Source organism: Pinus tabuliformis, chromosome X, assembly GCF_031772625.1.
Source record: "Pinus tabuliformis cultivar Carrire ecotype Pingquan chromosome X, CPIR1, whole genome shotgun sequence".
Taxonomy (NCBI): domain Eukaryota; kingdom Viridiplantae; phylum Streptophyta; class Pinopsida; order Pinales; family Pinaceae; genus Pinus; species Pinus tabuliformis.
In genome coordinates, this window is record NC_142308.1 from 1,400,051,088 (window position 1) to 1,400,067,896 (window position 16,809).

Here is a 16,809-nt window from a genome sequence, read left to right on the forward strand (position 1 = left end):
TTATGTATGCCCTTCTTATATCTGATAACAAGATGAAATTGTTGTAGAAAACCCATCCACTTATAATGTCTTGATTGTTGCAATTTAGTTTGTAAGCATTGTAGTGGTTGATGATCTGTATGTATGATTGTTTCTTTACCCATTATGTAATGTTTCCACTTTTTAACACTCTGAACTAATGCATATAATTCTTTATCATATGTGGGATAGTTAACTACTGCTAAAGTAAATGTCTCAAAATGAAAGCATATAGGCTTTTTGTGTTGCATCAACACTGCCCCCATGGCATATTCACTTGCATCTGTCTCGATCTCAAATGGATGTTGAAGATCTGGCAGTGCTAGTACTGGCACTGTATTGATCCTTTCTTTCAATGTGTCAAAGGCTTTCTACTATTTGCCTCCCCATTGAAACACCTGTTTCACACTTGTCAAAGTGTGTAGAGGAGCTGCAATCAATGAAAAGTTAGCAATAAACTTTCTCCAATATTGTGCTGCCCCTAAGAAACTTCTAACTTCTTTGCAGTATTGGGCTTAGGCCAATTTACAATGACTTCGACCTTAGAGGGATCTATCTTCAATTCACCACCCCCTGTAATATAACCCAAATAATTTAAAGATGTTCTACTAAATTCACATTTTGACAGTTTTACATAGAGATTTTCTCTTTTCAAAACATCTAAAACATGCCTTACATGCTTAACATGTTCATCCCATGTTCTATTGAAAACAAGAATGTCATCTAAATAGACTATTACAAAATCATCAATGAATGGCCTAAATACATCATTCATGACTCGCATGAATGTGGCTGGAGCATTAGTTAAGCCAAAAGGCATAACCATCCATTCATAGAGTCCTTGCTTCGTTTTGAAAGAAGTCTTCCATACATCTTGTTCTGCAACTCTGATTTGATGGTAGCCACTTTGCAAGTCTAATTTAGAGAAGTAAACTACATCTTTTAATTGATCTAACAAATCATCAATACAAGGAAGAGGATAACGATTCTTTATTGTGATTTTATTCAATGCTCTAAAATCAATGCACATTCGCCACAAACCGTCTTTCTTTCGCACTAACACAATAGGTGATCCGCATGGTGATGTGCTTGGTCGAATAAACCCTTGATCAAGCAACTCATGTACCTGCTTCCTTATTTCTGCATTCTCTAGAGCTGATAACCTGAACATTCCAATGTTAGGAAGTGGAGCATCATGCTGCAAATAAATCTCATGTTCTATCTCCCGCTTGGGTGGAAGCCCTTTAGGTTCTTGAAATAGAATATCATAATCGGAAACAACTTTAACTAGATCTGCTTTCTGTTTAGGATTACAAACTTTGAATGCATCGGATTTATCAATATCCTTTGCTTTTACAATCATGAGTAAAAATAGTTTACTTGCATTTACAATTCTTTTCATCTGTTCAGAATTTATGAGAGAGAAGTTACCTTTGAGTTTATGAGCTCTTACAATATATTCAATTCCATCCTTAGTGAGTTGATACTTATTTTCAATTCGATAGAAGATAGCATTTCTATCATACAAGTATGGACTTCCTAATACAATTCCACATTTATCCAATGGGGCTATGCCTAACTCAACCTCATCTACAAACTTTGACCCAATAGGAAAACGAAATTTACATTGTTTCGTAACTTGTAGTTTAGTTTTATCACACACCCAACCTAATGGATATGGCTTTTTATGAGGTTTTGTTTCTAGACCCAACTTCTTTACAATTGTTTTGGAAATCTAATTAACTTGTGACCCACTATCAAATAAAGTATCAATTTTAGTATGCTTGGAAATGACTCTTATGTGAAATAGCTCATTCCTTTTCTTCTCATCATTATTATTATCAACAGAATTTGAAGAAGTACTTGTAGATGCTTTAGAATCTTTACCTTTTATACCTGTAGCTATAACCGTTGTTTCATCACCTGAATCTGATCCCAAGTCCTTTTGAATAACAGCAACATTCTTTCGCTCTTTACTCTTGAACTTCTTAGGCTTCAATTCAAGATGCAGTGACCAGCAGTGTGCCTCATCATGTCCTTCCTTCTTACAATGAGTGCATGAAGGTTTATCCTTCTTTACAGTGTTTGTTTTCTTCTCTTTCCACTTGAGTTTCTTCTTTCCTTTATTCTTGCCTTCAATAGGTTTGGATGATTTCCCAACATCTTAGGTTACATTTTTACCTCTAGCTTCTAGATGTGTTGCTTGAACAGATACATCATTTAAGCTAGTTGGACTAAACATAAGTATGGTATGCCTCAAATAACTATGAAGAACACCTATGTATTTCAAAAATGTTTCTGGTGAGTCCAATGAAATGCCTAATGTTAAAGCTCTCTTATGGAATTCCGGAGTATAACTTTGAACATTTTGACCTTTTAATTGACGTAATGTTTGCCAACCCATCATTGCTTGTTGCATATAAGCCAATGGATAAAATTGTTTTTTAATAGCAGAAACAAATTCATTCCAAGTTGAAATGATTTTACCAAGTTTTTGGAGATCTGCTTGAGTCTTGCCTTCCCACCATACAAGTGCGGTTCCTCGAAGTCGAAGGCTAGCAAGTTGGATCTTCTTTCTTTCTTAATCCACTTTCTGCACCCTGCAATATACATCAATTTGCCTTATCCAATTATCAAGCTTTTCAGCGTTAAGTTCTCCATCATAAATCGGCAAATCAAATTTTACATCTAATTTGATCAAAGAGGTTTTCTTCTTCTTCTTCTTAGAACTAGATTTATGAGAAGAAGATGATGATGACGATGATGGTGATGATGGAGGAGATGGAGGAGGCTTTTCTCCTTTCCCCTTGTCGTCTTTGTCTAGAGGAGAGAAGAGAAAAGGTTCCTCGTCTTCTTTATCTGGTTTGGATGATGAAGTGCCTTCACCTTTGCCCTTTTTAAACTCGTTATACATCTCTTCCACCATTGCACATATTGTCATGAAACTATCCAGGAATTGAGATTCCGTGCCAATGGGATGTTCTTCCGTCATTCTTCTCCTTCGAGAAGAGACCCTTCCAATTTCTAGGTTTGCTTCAACAAGCTCTCCTTCGCCTCGTTTGAGCCTCAACCTAATAAGCATCCAAATCTTCACACAAACTTGTCAAACCTTAGAAACCTTGAGCTCTGATACCACTTGATTCGTTAATGAAAATGGTATTATAGACTATGTGTGAATTCGCTTATGTTACTCAATGCAATGGATAGAAAAGATTGCGAATAACATAAACAATTAAACCATTTGAAAACATGCTCAAACACATCAACACACAAAATTTAATAAAGGATTCACCAGACTTCCTAACTACGTCTCTTGGTCCTTTCGCTTCTAGTGTTGACCTCTTTATTATGTCTTCAAGAATGTTGTTACAGGCATGAGCTCAAAAACAGAGTCTTATATGAGAAAATGAACCTCACCACTGCGTTCAACTCGAAATTTTGAGTCAAACGAGTATAAACTTGACTATATTTGGCCACTATGACCTCCAGACCCCCTGGAAAGTAAAAAACCACCCTTGCCTGATGAAAAACCACTTATCAGCTATGCAAAACTGCCTTTGTGCTATCAAAACCTCCTCTGCATGTTAAAATCCACTTTCGGAAAACCGCTCTCCTCGAGTGACTGAACCTGCCAAAGAAATGTTTTTAAGTGGTTTGGGACGGCTTGTTTAACAAGTCCGTCGCATGGTCTATTGGCAATGCCGTATGTGGTGAAAGTGTTTATATGGTGGGAGGTCGGCGGGTCGAATCCCCCGCCTGACGCTCCAGCATTTTGTAACGCATTATATATATCATATATTTATATATATCATATATTTATATATATGATATGATTGGCATTAAAGTTTGGATATCGTATAATATATGGTTACGATATTAATAAGGTCGTTGTGATATGGTTATGATATGGTTCGAAACCTTCGATTCATCACTTGACACCTGTTCAGACTCCGGTGGTTACAATAACTTTCAAGGTTAAGGGTCTGGTGGTTTGGGGTTGACCCAACCATCCAGCCCTTTTCCGGCGGTTACACCCTTATCAAACATAAATACAACCTTATCTCCTCAGTTTAATAAGCATTACGTTGGCTCATCTGGTGAGCGGAATCCGACGAAGACTTAGGAATCCAGGAGGTCAAGGGTTCGATCCTCCTTGACCCCCAATTTTTGGGATTGACATGCCAACATTGGACAAATCTGGGCTGCCATGTGTCAGCTCCAGATTGGTCCAAATGCACCAATCAAAACCAACCACGTCACCCTCCTTGCTGACATCATCACAGGCATGTGGCGCATTCCCAGGATGACACGTGTCCTGCTGATGTCATCTTTGACTTTTGACCATTGACTAGTTTGACTTTGACTTTTGTTGACTTTGACTTTTTGACCTTTTTTGCCCTAGTTTGCCAGAAACTTTGACTGGCCTTAACTTCTTCATCCGAACTCGGATTTTCGCGCCGTTGGAATCGTCTCGTCGAGCACTTCGACCTGATCCCACTTTCAACTGAATTTGAAGACTTTGATCTGGAGGCAAAATTGAATCCATTTTGGATCACTACTGCATTTGTACTGCAGCTCCCTCTCAATATGTTGCATCATGCTGCCCATAGCACTACCACTGCTAACTGTTGCACTGCAACTCAGTTACCGAGAAGTAAGTAACTAACTTCACCCAAACATTGACATCCTGGTCAGTCTGGAAGCCTCGTGATGTTGAAGCTACCTCTGCTGCTACCCTGTGCTCCCTCTGCTACCACTGCGCTGCTATAACCTCTTCTATGCCTCTCGCATTGTTGCAACCTCCACTGCGCTGCTACAGACTTCTGCACTATATCACACCTTTGTCCACCTGACACCTGTCATCATGCTACTATCGTTAAGGGCTCCTGTAGCAGTATGTGATCCAAGAGTTTGGGCACCTCAAGGATCCTGCCCCTCGTTTTGTAGTCCTCTCGACTACAACTCTATGTCTCCCCACCTCTTCTCTAGAGGCACATGAGCTCTCATGGCACAATCGTCATCATTCTCGACATCCTTGTCCGCCTTTGTTGGAGCTGCCTTTGAGTCGAGAGCTTCTCCCTTGCCTTTCTTCCTGGGGCACTAAGATGCATAATGTCCTAGCTCCCCACAGTTGAAGCACTTGACCTTCAAGATATCTTTATTCTTCCTCTGCTGAACCCCTTGTTGTCCCTCAAATTCTAGAGTTGCATCCTCCTCCTCGTCTTTTCTGATTTGGACTCCCTTACCACTACTCCCCGCCTTAGTCAACCTCCTGATCTCTTCCTGTCGAAGAGCTGCCCACATCTCCTCCCAACTGGGGAGAGTCGCTCTGCCCAAAATGCTTTGGACAAACGTCTCCCAGTCCTCGGAGACTGCATTCAGAGCAGTCCTGACCATAAACTCTGGATTTGGTGTAGACCCCACGGAAGTAAGCTGGTCACGAATTCCTTGCAACCTGAGAAGGAACAAATCTATCTCCTCTCTTTTTGCATCTGATATGACCTCAGTTGATTCTCTAATAACATCTTCCATTGCACGAAAGAGCCCTGGTATAAGGTGGTCAGCATCTGCCACATCTCCCTTGTTGTGTTCTTCTCAGCAATATGTGGTATGACATGATCCTTGACCCCGTCTAGAATCATGCATTTTGCTTTTGCCTCGACCTCCTCATACTTCTCATTTGCATTTGAGTCTACTAGGACAACAGTAGTTTTCAAGGCATAGTCCTTGATGAGATGTTTATCCAGGATTGCCAGGATCCCGACCTTCCAGATGACAAAATTGGAAGCCTCGTCCAATCTGTCTTGATCCCTCAATCCGTTCACTACCCTCTCTGCTCCTTTTCTCTAGACTCCTCTGAATCTTGATTCCCTCTTGAAAATCCTCTCGCCAAATGTCGAATCACTTCTCTTCAATCCTCCATTGCCGCTGCAACCTGGATCTAGATTTCTTGGCTAGAAATCTGTTGAGGTAGTGCTTCCCTCTACCTTGGTTCAGTCTCCTTAGACACTATTCTACACTCACAGAATGTCAGAAACAGTGTCCCACCAACCCCTCAAATCAAAATCTGCACAACTCGCTTAGCCCAGACAACTAAAGAATCTGAGCCCTTCTAGATTTGCGCAATCATGGTGAGAGCTGGATCAGCTCCTCCTGGCCATAGCGTCAATCCTTTCTGGCTGAGAAAGATGACTTGACATTGCACAGGCCTGATATGCCCTCCCTCTGCCTCTATGCTGGCCTGGATAGCTGACGCAGCTACTGCGTGGGCTCCTCCCAGCTACTACGTCTTCCTCTCCTAGATCAAAATGCTAAGACAGGCACTGCGTCAGCCTCTACGTCACTCTTCCTTCCACATCTCTGGCTCTAGAACAACGATGTCTCCCGGGATAGCTACTTCTTGTTGATTTTTGGTAGCACCGGATATGCTCTAGCCATGAAAATTGGTGGAGAGGCTAAAACACATGAGATCTCCAAGACCCAGAAATCATTTGGGGAAATTCCACCCAAATGGAGAGATATTAAAATAATTAATATTTCTAATCGAGTTCCTAAGTCTAAACTTAGGAAAATTAAAATATTAATGTGTATTAATATAATATCGGTGAGAAAATTCTAAATAACGAGGATCAAGCCAAATCTAATCTTAGTCGTTGATTAGGGACTTAATCTCGGTCGTTGAATCATCAACAAGAAAAGTATAGGAGGGGGCTTGGGGGTTAGTTGGAGACACACAAAGTTGATCAAGAATTCGATTTTCTGGGGCAGGGTTTGCTGAGAAATTGAGTTAGTGATTTGTTGCAACGAGGGGCAGTTCAGCAGAGAGGCAGAGAGAGTGCCAGAGAGGCAGTGCAGAGCCTCAAAAGGCTGACGCAGAGGCAGCCAGGACTGACACAAAGGCTAAGGAGGTCAACGCAGAGGACGCAGAGGGTCAAGAGGCTGACATAGGCAGCGTAGAGGACTGCAGAGTTGATGTTGGGTTGAACAGGCAGTGCTGAGGAATTTTCGTGGGGCAGACTGAGAGTTGGTTAGCTGACGCAAAGTCGTAGAGGGAGATGCAGTCTCTAAAGGGTGACGCAATTCCTGAGGGTAGCTTGGAGCAGCTTCCATTGTCCAGCTAAGGGAGAAGTTGAAGTCATTGTGAGGGTATTCATCTGGTTGCTGATTAGCCGGAATATCTCTTCGAAGAGAGGTACTTCTGCCAAGGAAAATCTTTGAAGGGTGAGCCATTTCTAGCACCCTAGTTGTATTCAGAAAACTACATAATAATAAAACCCTCATATCTGTTGCACCGATTTTCCCACATTGGGTTTTTCCAGGGATGATTGTCCAAAAATAACAGTGTCCCTTGTGTGATTGTCTCAGTTATTTCAGTTGTTGATCTATATATGTGTGAAGGTTGCATTTGTGTTTATTTCAGTATTTATATCAATAAATAACTTGTTAATGGAATGAACAAGTAGGAGATAATAAACCAGATAATGCAGTAGGGATTTCTAATGTGTCAAAATTAGAAATTTCCACACTTCTCTGCTGCAAACTCTCAGATTTCCCGGTTGATGCCTTCAGTCGCCTATGATATGCAATCCCTCTGATAACATGTGAAAATTCCTGAATCTAACACATTAAAAACCCCTACTGCAATTTCTGGTTTACTGTCTCCTACTTGTTCTTTACATTAACAAGTTATTTAATTTCATAAATATTTAAGTAAACACAAATGCAGCCTTCACAGACATACAGATCATATAATGAAGTAAACAGAAACAATAACACAAGGGACACCGTTATTTTTGGACAATTGTCCCCAGAAAAACCCAATGCGGGAAAACCAGTGCAGCATATAAAGGGTTTGTATTATTAAGCAAATTTATGAATACAACCAGGGTGCCAAAAATGGCTCACCCTTCAGAGAATATCCTTGGCAGTAGTACCTCTCTCCGGAGAGAGATATTCCGGCAAATCAACAACCGGATGATCAACCCCACAGTGACTCTGATTGTTCCTTGTGCTGGACAGTGAAAGATGCTCCAAGCACAGTTATGGAACTGTGTCAACCTCTCCCAGATCAAGATCTGCTAATCAGCTCCCAGTCTGCCCCACAGAATCTCCCAGTGTTGCCTCTAAATCCCTTTGCGTCCTCTGCGTCAGCCTCTAAGGCCCTTTGCATCCTCAACATCAGCCTCTAAGGCCCTTTGTGTCCTCTGCGCTGGCTCCTCTAGCCTCTGCGTCAACCCTTCTTGGGCATGTGCTGCCTCTTCCGGCACTTCACTACCTCTATGGTATGTATTCTTTAGCCTTGTATCGAAATCCCTTGCTAAACTGCCCCTCACTGCAACTAATCTCTAACTTGATTTCCTCAGCAAACCCAGCCCTAGAAAATCGAATTCTTGATCTCTTTTGGTGTATCTCCCAGTGATCCTCAAGCCTCCTCTTATACTTTTCCTGTTGACGATTCAACGGTCAAGATTAAGTCTCTAATCACCGGCTAAGATTAGAATTTCATTGATCCTCGTCATTTAGAACTTTCTCACCCATTTTATATTAATACACATTAATATTTTTATTTTCCTAAGTTTAGACTTAGGGACCCATTAAAAATATTAATTATTTTAATATCTCTTCATCCGGGTGGAATTTCTCCAAACGATTTCTGGATCTTGGATATCTCATGTGCCTTAGCTTCTCCACCAAATTTCATGGCTAGAGCACATCTGATGCTACCAAAATCAACAAACTATCCCTGCCCCTTTGTTACAACAGATCACTTGTTTGATTTTCTCAGCAAACCTCACCCCAGAAAAATCGAACTGACTAATCTCTCAAGTGTATCTCTAACTGACCCTCAACCATCCTCTTATACCTTTCCTATTGATGAATCAATGGCCGAGATTAAGTCCCTAATAAATGGCTAAGATTAAAACATGCTTGATCCTCGTCACTTAGAAGTTTCTCACCCATATTCTTATTAATACCCATTAATATTTTTATTTTCCTAAGTTTAGACTTAGGAACCCATTAAAAGTAGTAATTACTTTAGTAACTCCTCATCCGAGTGGAACTTTTCCAAACAATTTCTGGGTCTTGGAGATCTCATGCATTCTAGCCCCTTCACAAAATTTCGGAGCTAGAGCACATTCGATGCTACCCAAAATCAACACTCCCTCTTAGCAAGGAACGTTCTCTAGCAATACTTCTCAGAAGTACTACACTGATCCACTGCATCGGTCCTCTGTGTTGTTGATGCTTAGCTTGCTACCCTTCATCCACTGCACTGTTGTTTCCTGTACTGCTGCCTATGACTCTGCCACTGCCGCTGCTACATTTGTACTGCAGCTCCCTCTCAAAATGTTGCATCATGCTGCCCATAGCACTGCCACTGCTAACTACTGCACTACATCTCAGTTGTTGAGAAGTAAGCAACTGAACTTCACCCAAAAACTGACATGCTAGTCAGTGTGGATGCCTCGTGATGCTGAAGCTACCTCTGTTGTTAATTTGTGCTGACCCTCTGCTACAAACTGCTCTATGCCTCTTGCACTGCTACAACCTCCACTGTGCTACTTCAGACTCTGGCACTCTAGCTCTGTCACTGTTGCTCCATCATCCCTCGCACCAACTGACTCCCGTCATTCTGCTACTATCATTAAGGGCTCCCATAGCCGTATGTGATCCAAGAGTTTGGGAACCTCAAGAATCCTGCCCCTTTCGTGTAGTCCTCCCAACTACAACTCTATGTCACCCCACCTCTTCTCCAGAGGTGCATGAGCACTCATGGCATAATCCTCGTCATCATCCTCCTTGTCAGCTTTCGTTGGAGCAGCCTTCGAGTCAGACTTCTCTTCCTTGCCCTTCTTCCAAGGGCACTAAGCGGCGAAATGTCCCAGTTCCCCACACCTAAAGCATCTAACTTTGGTTATGTCTTTCTTTTTCCTCTTATGCTGCCCTTGCTATTTCGCTGATGCAAGAGCTGCATCCTCCTCTTCCTCCTTGACTCTGGCTCCTTTACCGCTACTTCCTACCTTGGTTAACCACCTGATCTCTTCCTGTCGAAGAGTTGCCCACATCTCCTCCCAACTGGGGAGAGAAGCCCTGCCCAAAATGCTCTGGACAAAGGTCTCCCAGTCTTCAGTGATTGCATTCAGGCAGTCCTGACCATGAACTCGGGATCTAGTGTAGACTCCACAAAAGTCAGCTAGTCTCTAATCCCTTGCAACCTGAGGAGGAGGGGATCAATCTCTTCTCCTTTTTGCATCTGGTACTATCTCAGTTGATTTTCTAATAGCATCTTTCGCTGGATGGAAATGCCCTGGTACAAGGTGGTCAACATCTCCCACATCTCCCTTGTTGTTTCCCTCTCAATAATGTGTGGTACTACAGGATCTTTGACCCTGTCTAGGATCATGCACTTGGCCTTCTCCTGGGCTTCCTCGTACTTCTTTAACAAATAAGCGTCGACCGGAACAACAACTAATTTCAAGGCATAGTCCTTGATGCGATTTTTGTCCAGGATTGCTAGGATCCTGGCCTTCTAGATGACAAAATTGGAAGCTCCATCCAATCTGTCTTGATCCCTCAACCCATTGACTGCCATCTCTACTCAACAAATATAGGACAGGTTCTCTTCTCTCTCTCCTGCTACTAATCCAGTAAGACTTGGATCTAGATTTCTTTGGCGCAAGAAACCCTCTAAGGAGAAAGCTCCTCTAGACTCCCTCTGAATCCTGATTTCCTTCACGGAAATCCTCTGGCCAAATGTCGAATCACTCCTCTCCAATCCTCTGCTGCTGCAACCCGGATCTAGCTCCTTAGATCAAATCTGATCTACTCCTCCAGCCCTGAAAACTAAAGAATCTGAGCTCCTCTGGCTCTGTGCAATCACTACATATGTTAGATCAACTCCTCTTGACCACTGCATCACTCCTTCCTGGTCCGGAAAGATGATGTGGCTCTGCGTGTGCCTGATCTGTCCCTCTCGCGTTGGCCTAGACATCTGACGCAATTACTACATGGGCTCCTCCCATCTATTGCATCACCCTCACTTGGCTCAGAATGCTTATGAAAGCACTGCTTGAGACTCTGTGTCACCTCTTCTACACTGCATCACTCTCCCTCTGCGTCTCTGGCTCTGGAACAACGCTGTCACTCAAGATAGTTGCCTCTCTGCAGCAAATTCTCTGGATCTCCCGGCTGGTGTCTTCAGTCTCCTATGATCTGCAATGCTCTGATACCATGTGAAAATTTCTGAATCTACACATCAGAAATCCTACTGCAATCACTGGTTTATCATCTCCTACTTGTTTTTACATTCAACAAGTTATTTAATTATTAAACAGTGATGAAAACACTATTGCAGACTACACATACATAAAGATCATGAACTGAAAATAGAATGAGACAAATACACAAGGGACACCATTATTTTTGGACAAAAGTACCCAGAAAATCCTAATGCGGGAAAACCGATGCAACAACTCTAAGGGTTTTCTATTCTTAAGCAGTAGTTATGAATACAACTCTAGATGCCCTCTTGGCTATCTAGTTATAGAGATAAAAATCTATTGGCAGAAACCTAAGTGAGATTACCTCACTTCACCCGACAAAATCTCTCTGTTCCGACAACTGGACTAACTGTCTCCGACTACAATTGTGTTGCCCCTTCGCAGTAGCTGCGTGGGCCTGTGTGGAGCACACTAGGACACTGCGTCAGCACTGCGCTGCCTCCTCTGCCTCCTGGAGCTCTGACGTCAGCCTTCTCGGCTGATCCTGCTGCTCCCTGGCTAAATTCAGATTTCTGTTGGAGGGTGGCTCTACCCCAGCACTGGAAATGCGTGGGCCCTTCCTGGCCCAACGTCAGTCTCCTTGGGTCTGCGCTACCTCCTCTAGTGTCTCTCTGCCTCTCTCTGCTGTGTATTCGAGGTCCTGGAGAATATCCTCCAACCTCAACTATCCCTGCCCCTCTGCTGCAACAGATCACTTGTTTGATTTTCTCAACAAACCTCGCCCCAGAAAAATAGAACTGACTAACCTCTCAAGTGTATCTCCAATTGACCCTCAAACCTCCTGTTATACTTTTCTCATTGATGAATCAACGGACGAGATTAAGTCCATAATCAACCAACTAAAAATTAAAACAGAGTTGATTCTCGTCACTTAGAATTTTCTCACCCATATTCTTATTAATACCCATTAATATTTTTATTTTCCTAAATTTAGACTTAGGAACCCATTAAAAATATTAATTATTTTAATAATTCCTCATCCGGGTGGAATTTCTCCAAACGATTTTTGGGTCTTGGAGATCTCATTTGTTCTATCCCCTCCACAAAATTTCGAAGCTAAAGCACATCCGATGCTACCCAAAATCAACATGACAATGGTGGTTAAATACACTGCAAAAAAATTGTATGTATTCTCGCTGACATGAGGGATAATAGGTCCATCCCATGACAAGCTAGGCCATAATTATTGATGGAGGCTTCTTTATTATTATTATTATTATTTATATGGCCAACCTTGCATTTGAAAGGAGTTGATTCACACTTAGTGAGTTATTGTGCTTTTTGAGGTTGGTCAATGGATCATTTGCTTCGAGGATGTTGTTACATTCTTTGCTATTTTTAGAGACTATTTCTAACTCATTATTTTGTCCTCGTTGTAATATCTCATGGAGTTAGTTAGACGAGAACACTATTATATTGTTTTCCTAGTGGAGGATGATTATTTTATTGTTTCTATTAGGAGAGGAAAGTGGATCTCTACAACTCACTTTTACTTTTAGCAAGGAGTTTCTTGTAGTGGTTTGAAATGTAATATTTTATTGTATCCATTAAAGAACTAATGGATCTAAAAAAGCAATTAATTGTTTATTGTAAAAGGAGTTGAGCTCAAACCTATATAAGCATTTTCTCTCTCCATTTGATGCATGGCTGGATTTGGCAATATTTTCACTTGAGTTTTGTTGAACATCTTGGAGGCAATGGAAAGCTAGACACTTCTACTATTGTGGCACATGTGCTTGGGTTCAGTTGTTGAAGACTATGGCTAGAGATTACTTGCATCAAATGTATGTGGAAGGGATGAAATATAAGGGATACTCTCCAGCCTTTCTTGAGACCCATCAACCCATCCCCATGCCAGCAATCATAGACTTTGAGCAACATAATATTTAGTTAACAATTTAACTAATTGGAAGTTCATTATGTGCTGCTTACAAAAGTTCATTACATGATATTATTCTCTGATATCTCGGCCATTAATATAAACAGTTAATTTTCTTCCCTACATCTGAGATCTACAACAATGTAAATCCATTTGGCATTAATGAGGCCTCAATACTCTGATTCAGCCACTGATATCCAAGTCCTACTTATTCAATTGTTTGGATGCTTGCAATAATAGATTGGGATGTTACACCATGAAAACATGCTAAACTATTTCTGTAGGGGGAGGGTATAATTTTGGCTCCTTCAATGCCAAGGAAATTTTCATCATAAGCAATATTTTCAAGAAGCTTGAATAAACTAAAGAAGCAAAAGCTAAACTTAGATGCTTAATTGTCCGAACAGATAGTGAGAACTAGCCTTGAGACGAGGATTAACAAGTATCACAGGTCGAGAACCAGCTGCTTCAGACATGGCTTGCAAGTCCTGTCATCCAATTAATTACAATCAAATACAAAAAAGTAGTGTTTTTTATGCTCTGTTTTGCAGCAAGTATAGTTATTTAGTAATATATTACAGGGAATGACACCCTATATCAAATGAACAGGGAAAGACTACAATAGAAAATTCTTACATCAATAATACAGTTGCCCACAGCATTTTGAGGGGCCAGTAAAATGAACATGTCATCTTGGTCAGTGACTTCTTTGGCACCTGTAATGAGAAATAGCGTCAGCCAATCTCAATCCATATAATAGTCATAAAATCTTCATATTGGGAGAATAATATACATTACAAAATGTTAAAACACTCAACTTGGAAATAGTTGATCTGCTTCCTTTAATCCTACTCAATTTTTATATGTTTGTTCCAGTCGACAGAGACTAAAACACAATCCAGCAGTAAATAAGGTTGACTACAGAAGATCTTACTGTTCTAGTTGTAAAAGTACTCAGACTGAAAGAATTACTGAATTACACATAAAGCCAATAGATTTAACTGTAAGTTTTAAGGACCTGTTGCATACATTTTGTCAAAGTTCTAAGGAAACAGTTGTACCATATTTTTTAAAGGATCAAGATCATCAGAGATCAGTTTTTGAGTCATTGTAAACCCATTCTGGAAAATTTGTCATGTAAATGATGTTAGTAAGACCATGTATGTATGTAACAACCTAGGTAAGCCTATTATTTTGGCAACGAATTTCATCTTAGGAGGTTTTTCGCCTTACTGATTCATCTGTGTTTCTAAACACGAATGATCAACAGAGTTTTTCCCTCTAGCCTCACCCCAAAGCTACAGTGAAACTTGTCGTCAAAGTGAGTCCTAATGTTTTAGTCGAATCTTCTGTAAAAATGATTTGGGAATAATTTAAGCTAATTGCCTAAATTATTTTATTACAAATCACTTGATCTAAAAAATCATATTATGTCACAAAATTGGGTATGTATTTTGAACTATAACGAATGGGTATTCCCCCTTTGAGGGTTGAAATTGTAAAATCTTATGTAAAAGATATTTTAGTGCATGGTCTCTCATACTTAAACACCATGGATAAAATATTAGAGGGTGGAAAAAATAATTAAAACCCTCAAGTGTCAATTAGTTAATTTTTCTGGCAAAAATAAAATTAATCTTAAGCCATAAAATTAATTTATTAGAGTCAAAATTAAATTGCTAGAGAAATTAAATTCTACAAGTGGAAAAATTCGTGGGTCTTGTGTTGGAATTTCTAAGCCTAACTGTTATAAATCCTTCATGTACTTTACTAATTTATTCCTGCCTACTTGTTCAGTTAATTAACAAGTTATTTACCATGTAAATACTGGAAATAAATACAAGTACATGCTCAACACATTATAGATCATCAACTGAAGGAAAAACAAGCACACAAGTGACACCATTGTTTTTGGACCAATGTCCCCGGAAAAACCCAATGCGGGAAAACCGGTGTAACTATCTGAGGGTTTTAATTATTAAGCAGTTTCAGAATACAATCTGGGTGCCAAAACCGGCTCACCCAACAGAGAATAATCTCCCCAGTAGTACCTCTCAATAGACAGATGTTCCGACTGAAACCCAGATAAACACTCCGACAGCTCCCAATTCCAATCTGCCCCACGAAAACCCCAGCGTTAGCCTCTAGGGACAGTGTCAGCCCTTTATGGCCCAGTGTCTGCCGAACGTCACCCTAGCTCGCCCTGCGTCAGCCTCTGGAGGCACTGCATCAGCCCTTAGAGCCTCTGTGTCACCCACGCTGGTTCTCTAAGGCACTGCGCAGCTCCTGGCTGCCTCTGTGTGAGCCCTGGCTAGCTCTACGTCCCTCTCTCCCGGCTTCTGCACTGATCCTCTCGGTACTATCTCTGCCTCTCTGCTTCTATATTCACTAATTCTGATCACTCTTTCGACTTCCTCAGCAAACCCTGCCCCAAAAAGTCGAAATTTTGATCAACTCGATGTGTTCTCCCAGTGACCCTCAAGCCTCCTCTTATAATTTTATCGTTGACAATTCAACGGTTGAGATTAAGTCCCTAATCAACTGCTAAGATTAACTCCGGATTGATCCATGACTTTTGGACCCTTCTAACACAGTTTTATATTAATTCACATTAATATTTTACTTTCCCTAAGTTTATACGTAGGGACTCCATTAAAAATATTAATTATTTTAATATCTCCCAAACTATTTAGAATCTGCCCAAACCATTTCTGGGTATTGGAGATCTCATGTGTTTTAGCCTCTCCACCAATTTTTGTGGCTAGAGCACATTTGATGCTACCCCAAATCAACACTCTCTTTTAGCGAGGACTGTGCTCTAGTAATACTCCTCACTCAGTATCACCCTGATCATCCAACATCGGTCCTGGCGCTGATGCTAGGCCTGCTGCCCAACATCCTCTGCGAGTCTGCACTGCTGCATCATGTACTGCTACCCATGGCTCTACCACTGCCACTGCTGCATCCGTATGACAACCCCTCTCATCATGTTGTATCATGTTGCCCATAGCACTGCCACTGCTAATTGCTGCACTGCAACTCAGTTACTGAGAAGTAAATAACTGATCTCCCAACTCTAACATCTCTATCGAGCTAGAAACACTCCTGATACTGAAGCTCCCTCTGTCCCTGACAAGTGCTCCCTCTCTGACCTCTGCGTTGCTACAACAACTCTATGCCTCTTGCACTGCTCCCTCACGATGTCCTGGGACTCCTGCATTGTAGCCCTCTTTGTCGCTCCATTTGCATCCGTCTCTATCGACATCCGCCAATCCTGCTACTCCTCTTCGGGGCTCCTGTAGCAAGGTATAATCCAAGAGGTTGGGTACCTCGAGGATCCTGCCCCTCATCGCCTGTAGTCCGTCTGACTACAGCTCGATGTCTCCCCACTTCTGCTCAAGTGGCGTGTGAGAACTCATGGCACTGTCATCATCTGTCTCCACTTCCTTCTCTACCCTTGCTGGCGCAGCCTTGGTCTTGGAAGCCTCTCCCTTGCTCTTCTTCCTTGGACATTGGGTCGCATAATGACCCAGTTCCCCACAGTGGAAGCATTTGACCTTAGAGAGGTCCTTCTTCTTCTGTTTCTCCTACTTTCCCTCAAATGCTAGGGCAGCACCCACCTCCTCCTTG

At 41.4% G+C, this 16,809-nt stretch overlaps 1 protein-coding gene across 3 annotated transcripts in view; it reads right to left on the reverse strand.

Moving 5' to 3' along the window:
* Window positions 1–16,809, reverse strand: part of LOC149145260 (adenylate kinase 5, chloroplastic-like) — a 399,806-nt gene that overhangs the window by 234,679 nt on the left and 148,318 nt on the right. For all 3 annotated transcript variants that reach the window (XM_089447347.1, XM_089447346.1, XM_089447348.1), the window contains 2 exons: window positions 13,816–13,895; window positions 13,602–13,667 (listed from right to left, as the gene is read on the reverse strand). In XM_089447347.1, coding sequence (XP_089303473.1) covers window positions 13,602–13,667; window positions 13,816–13,895 — 146 coding nt within the window. The remainder of the gene's footprint in view (window positions 1–13,601; window positions 13,668–13,815; window positions 13,896–16,809) is intronic.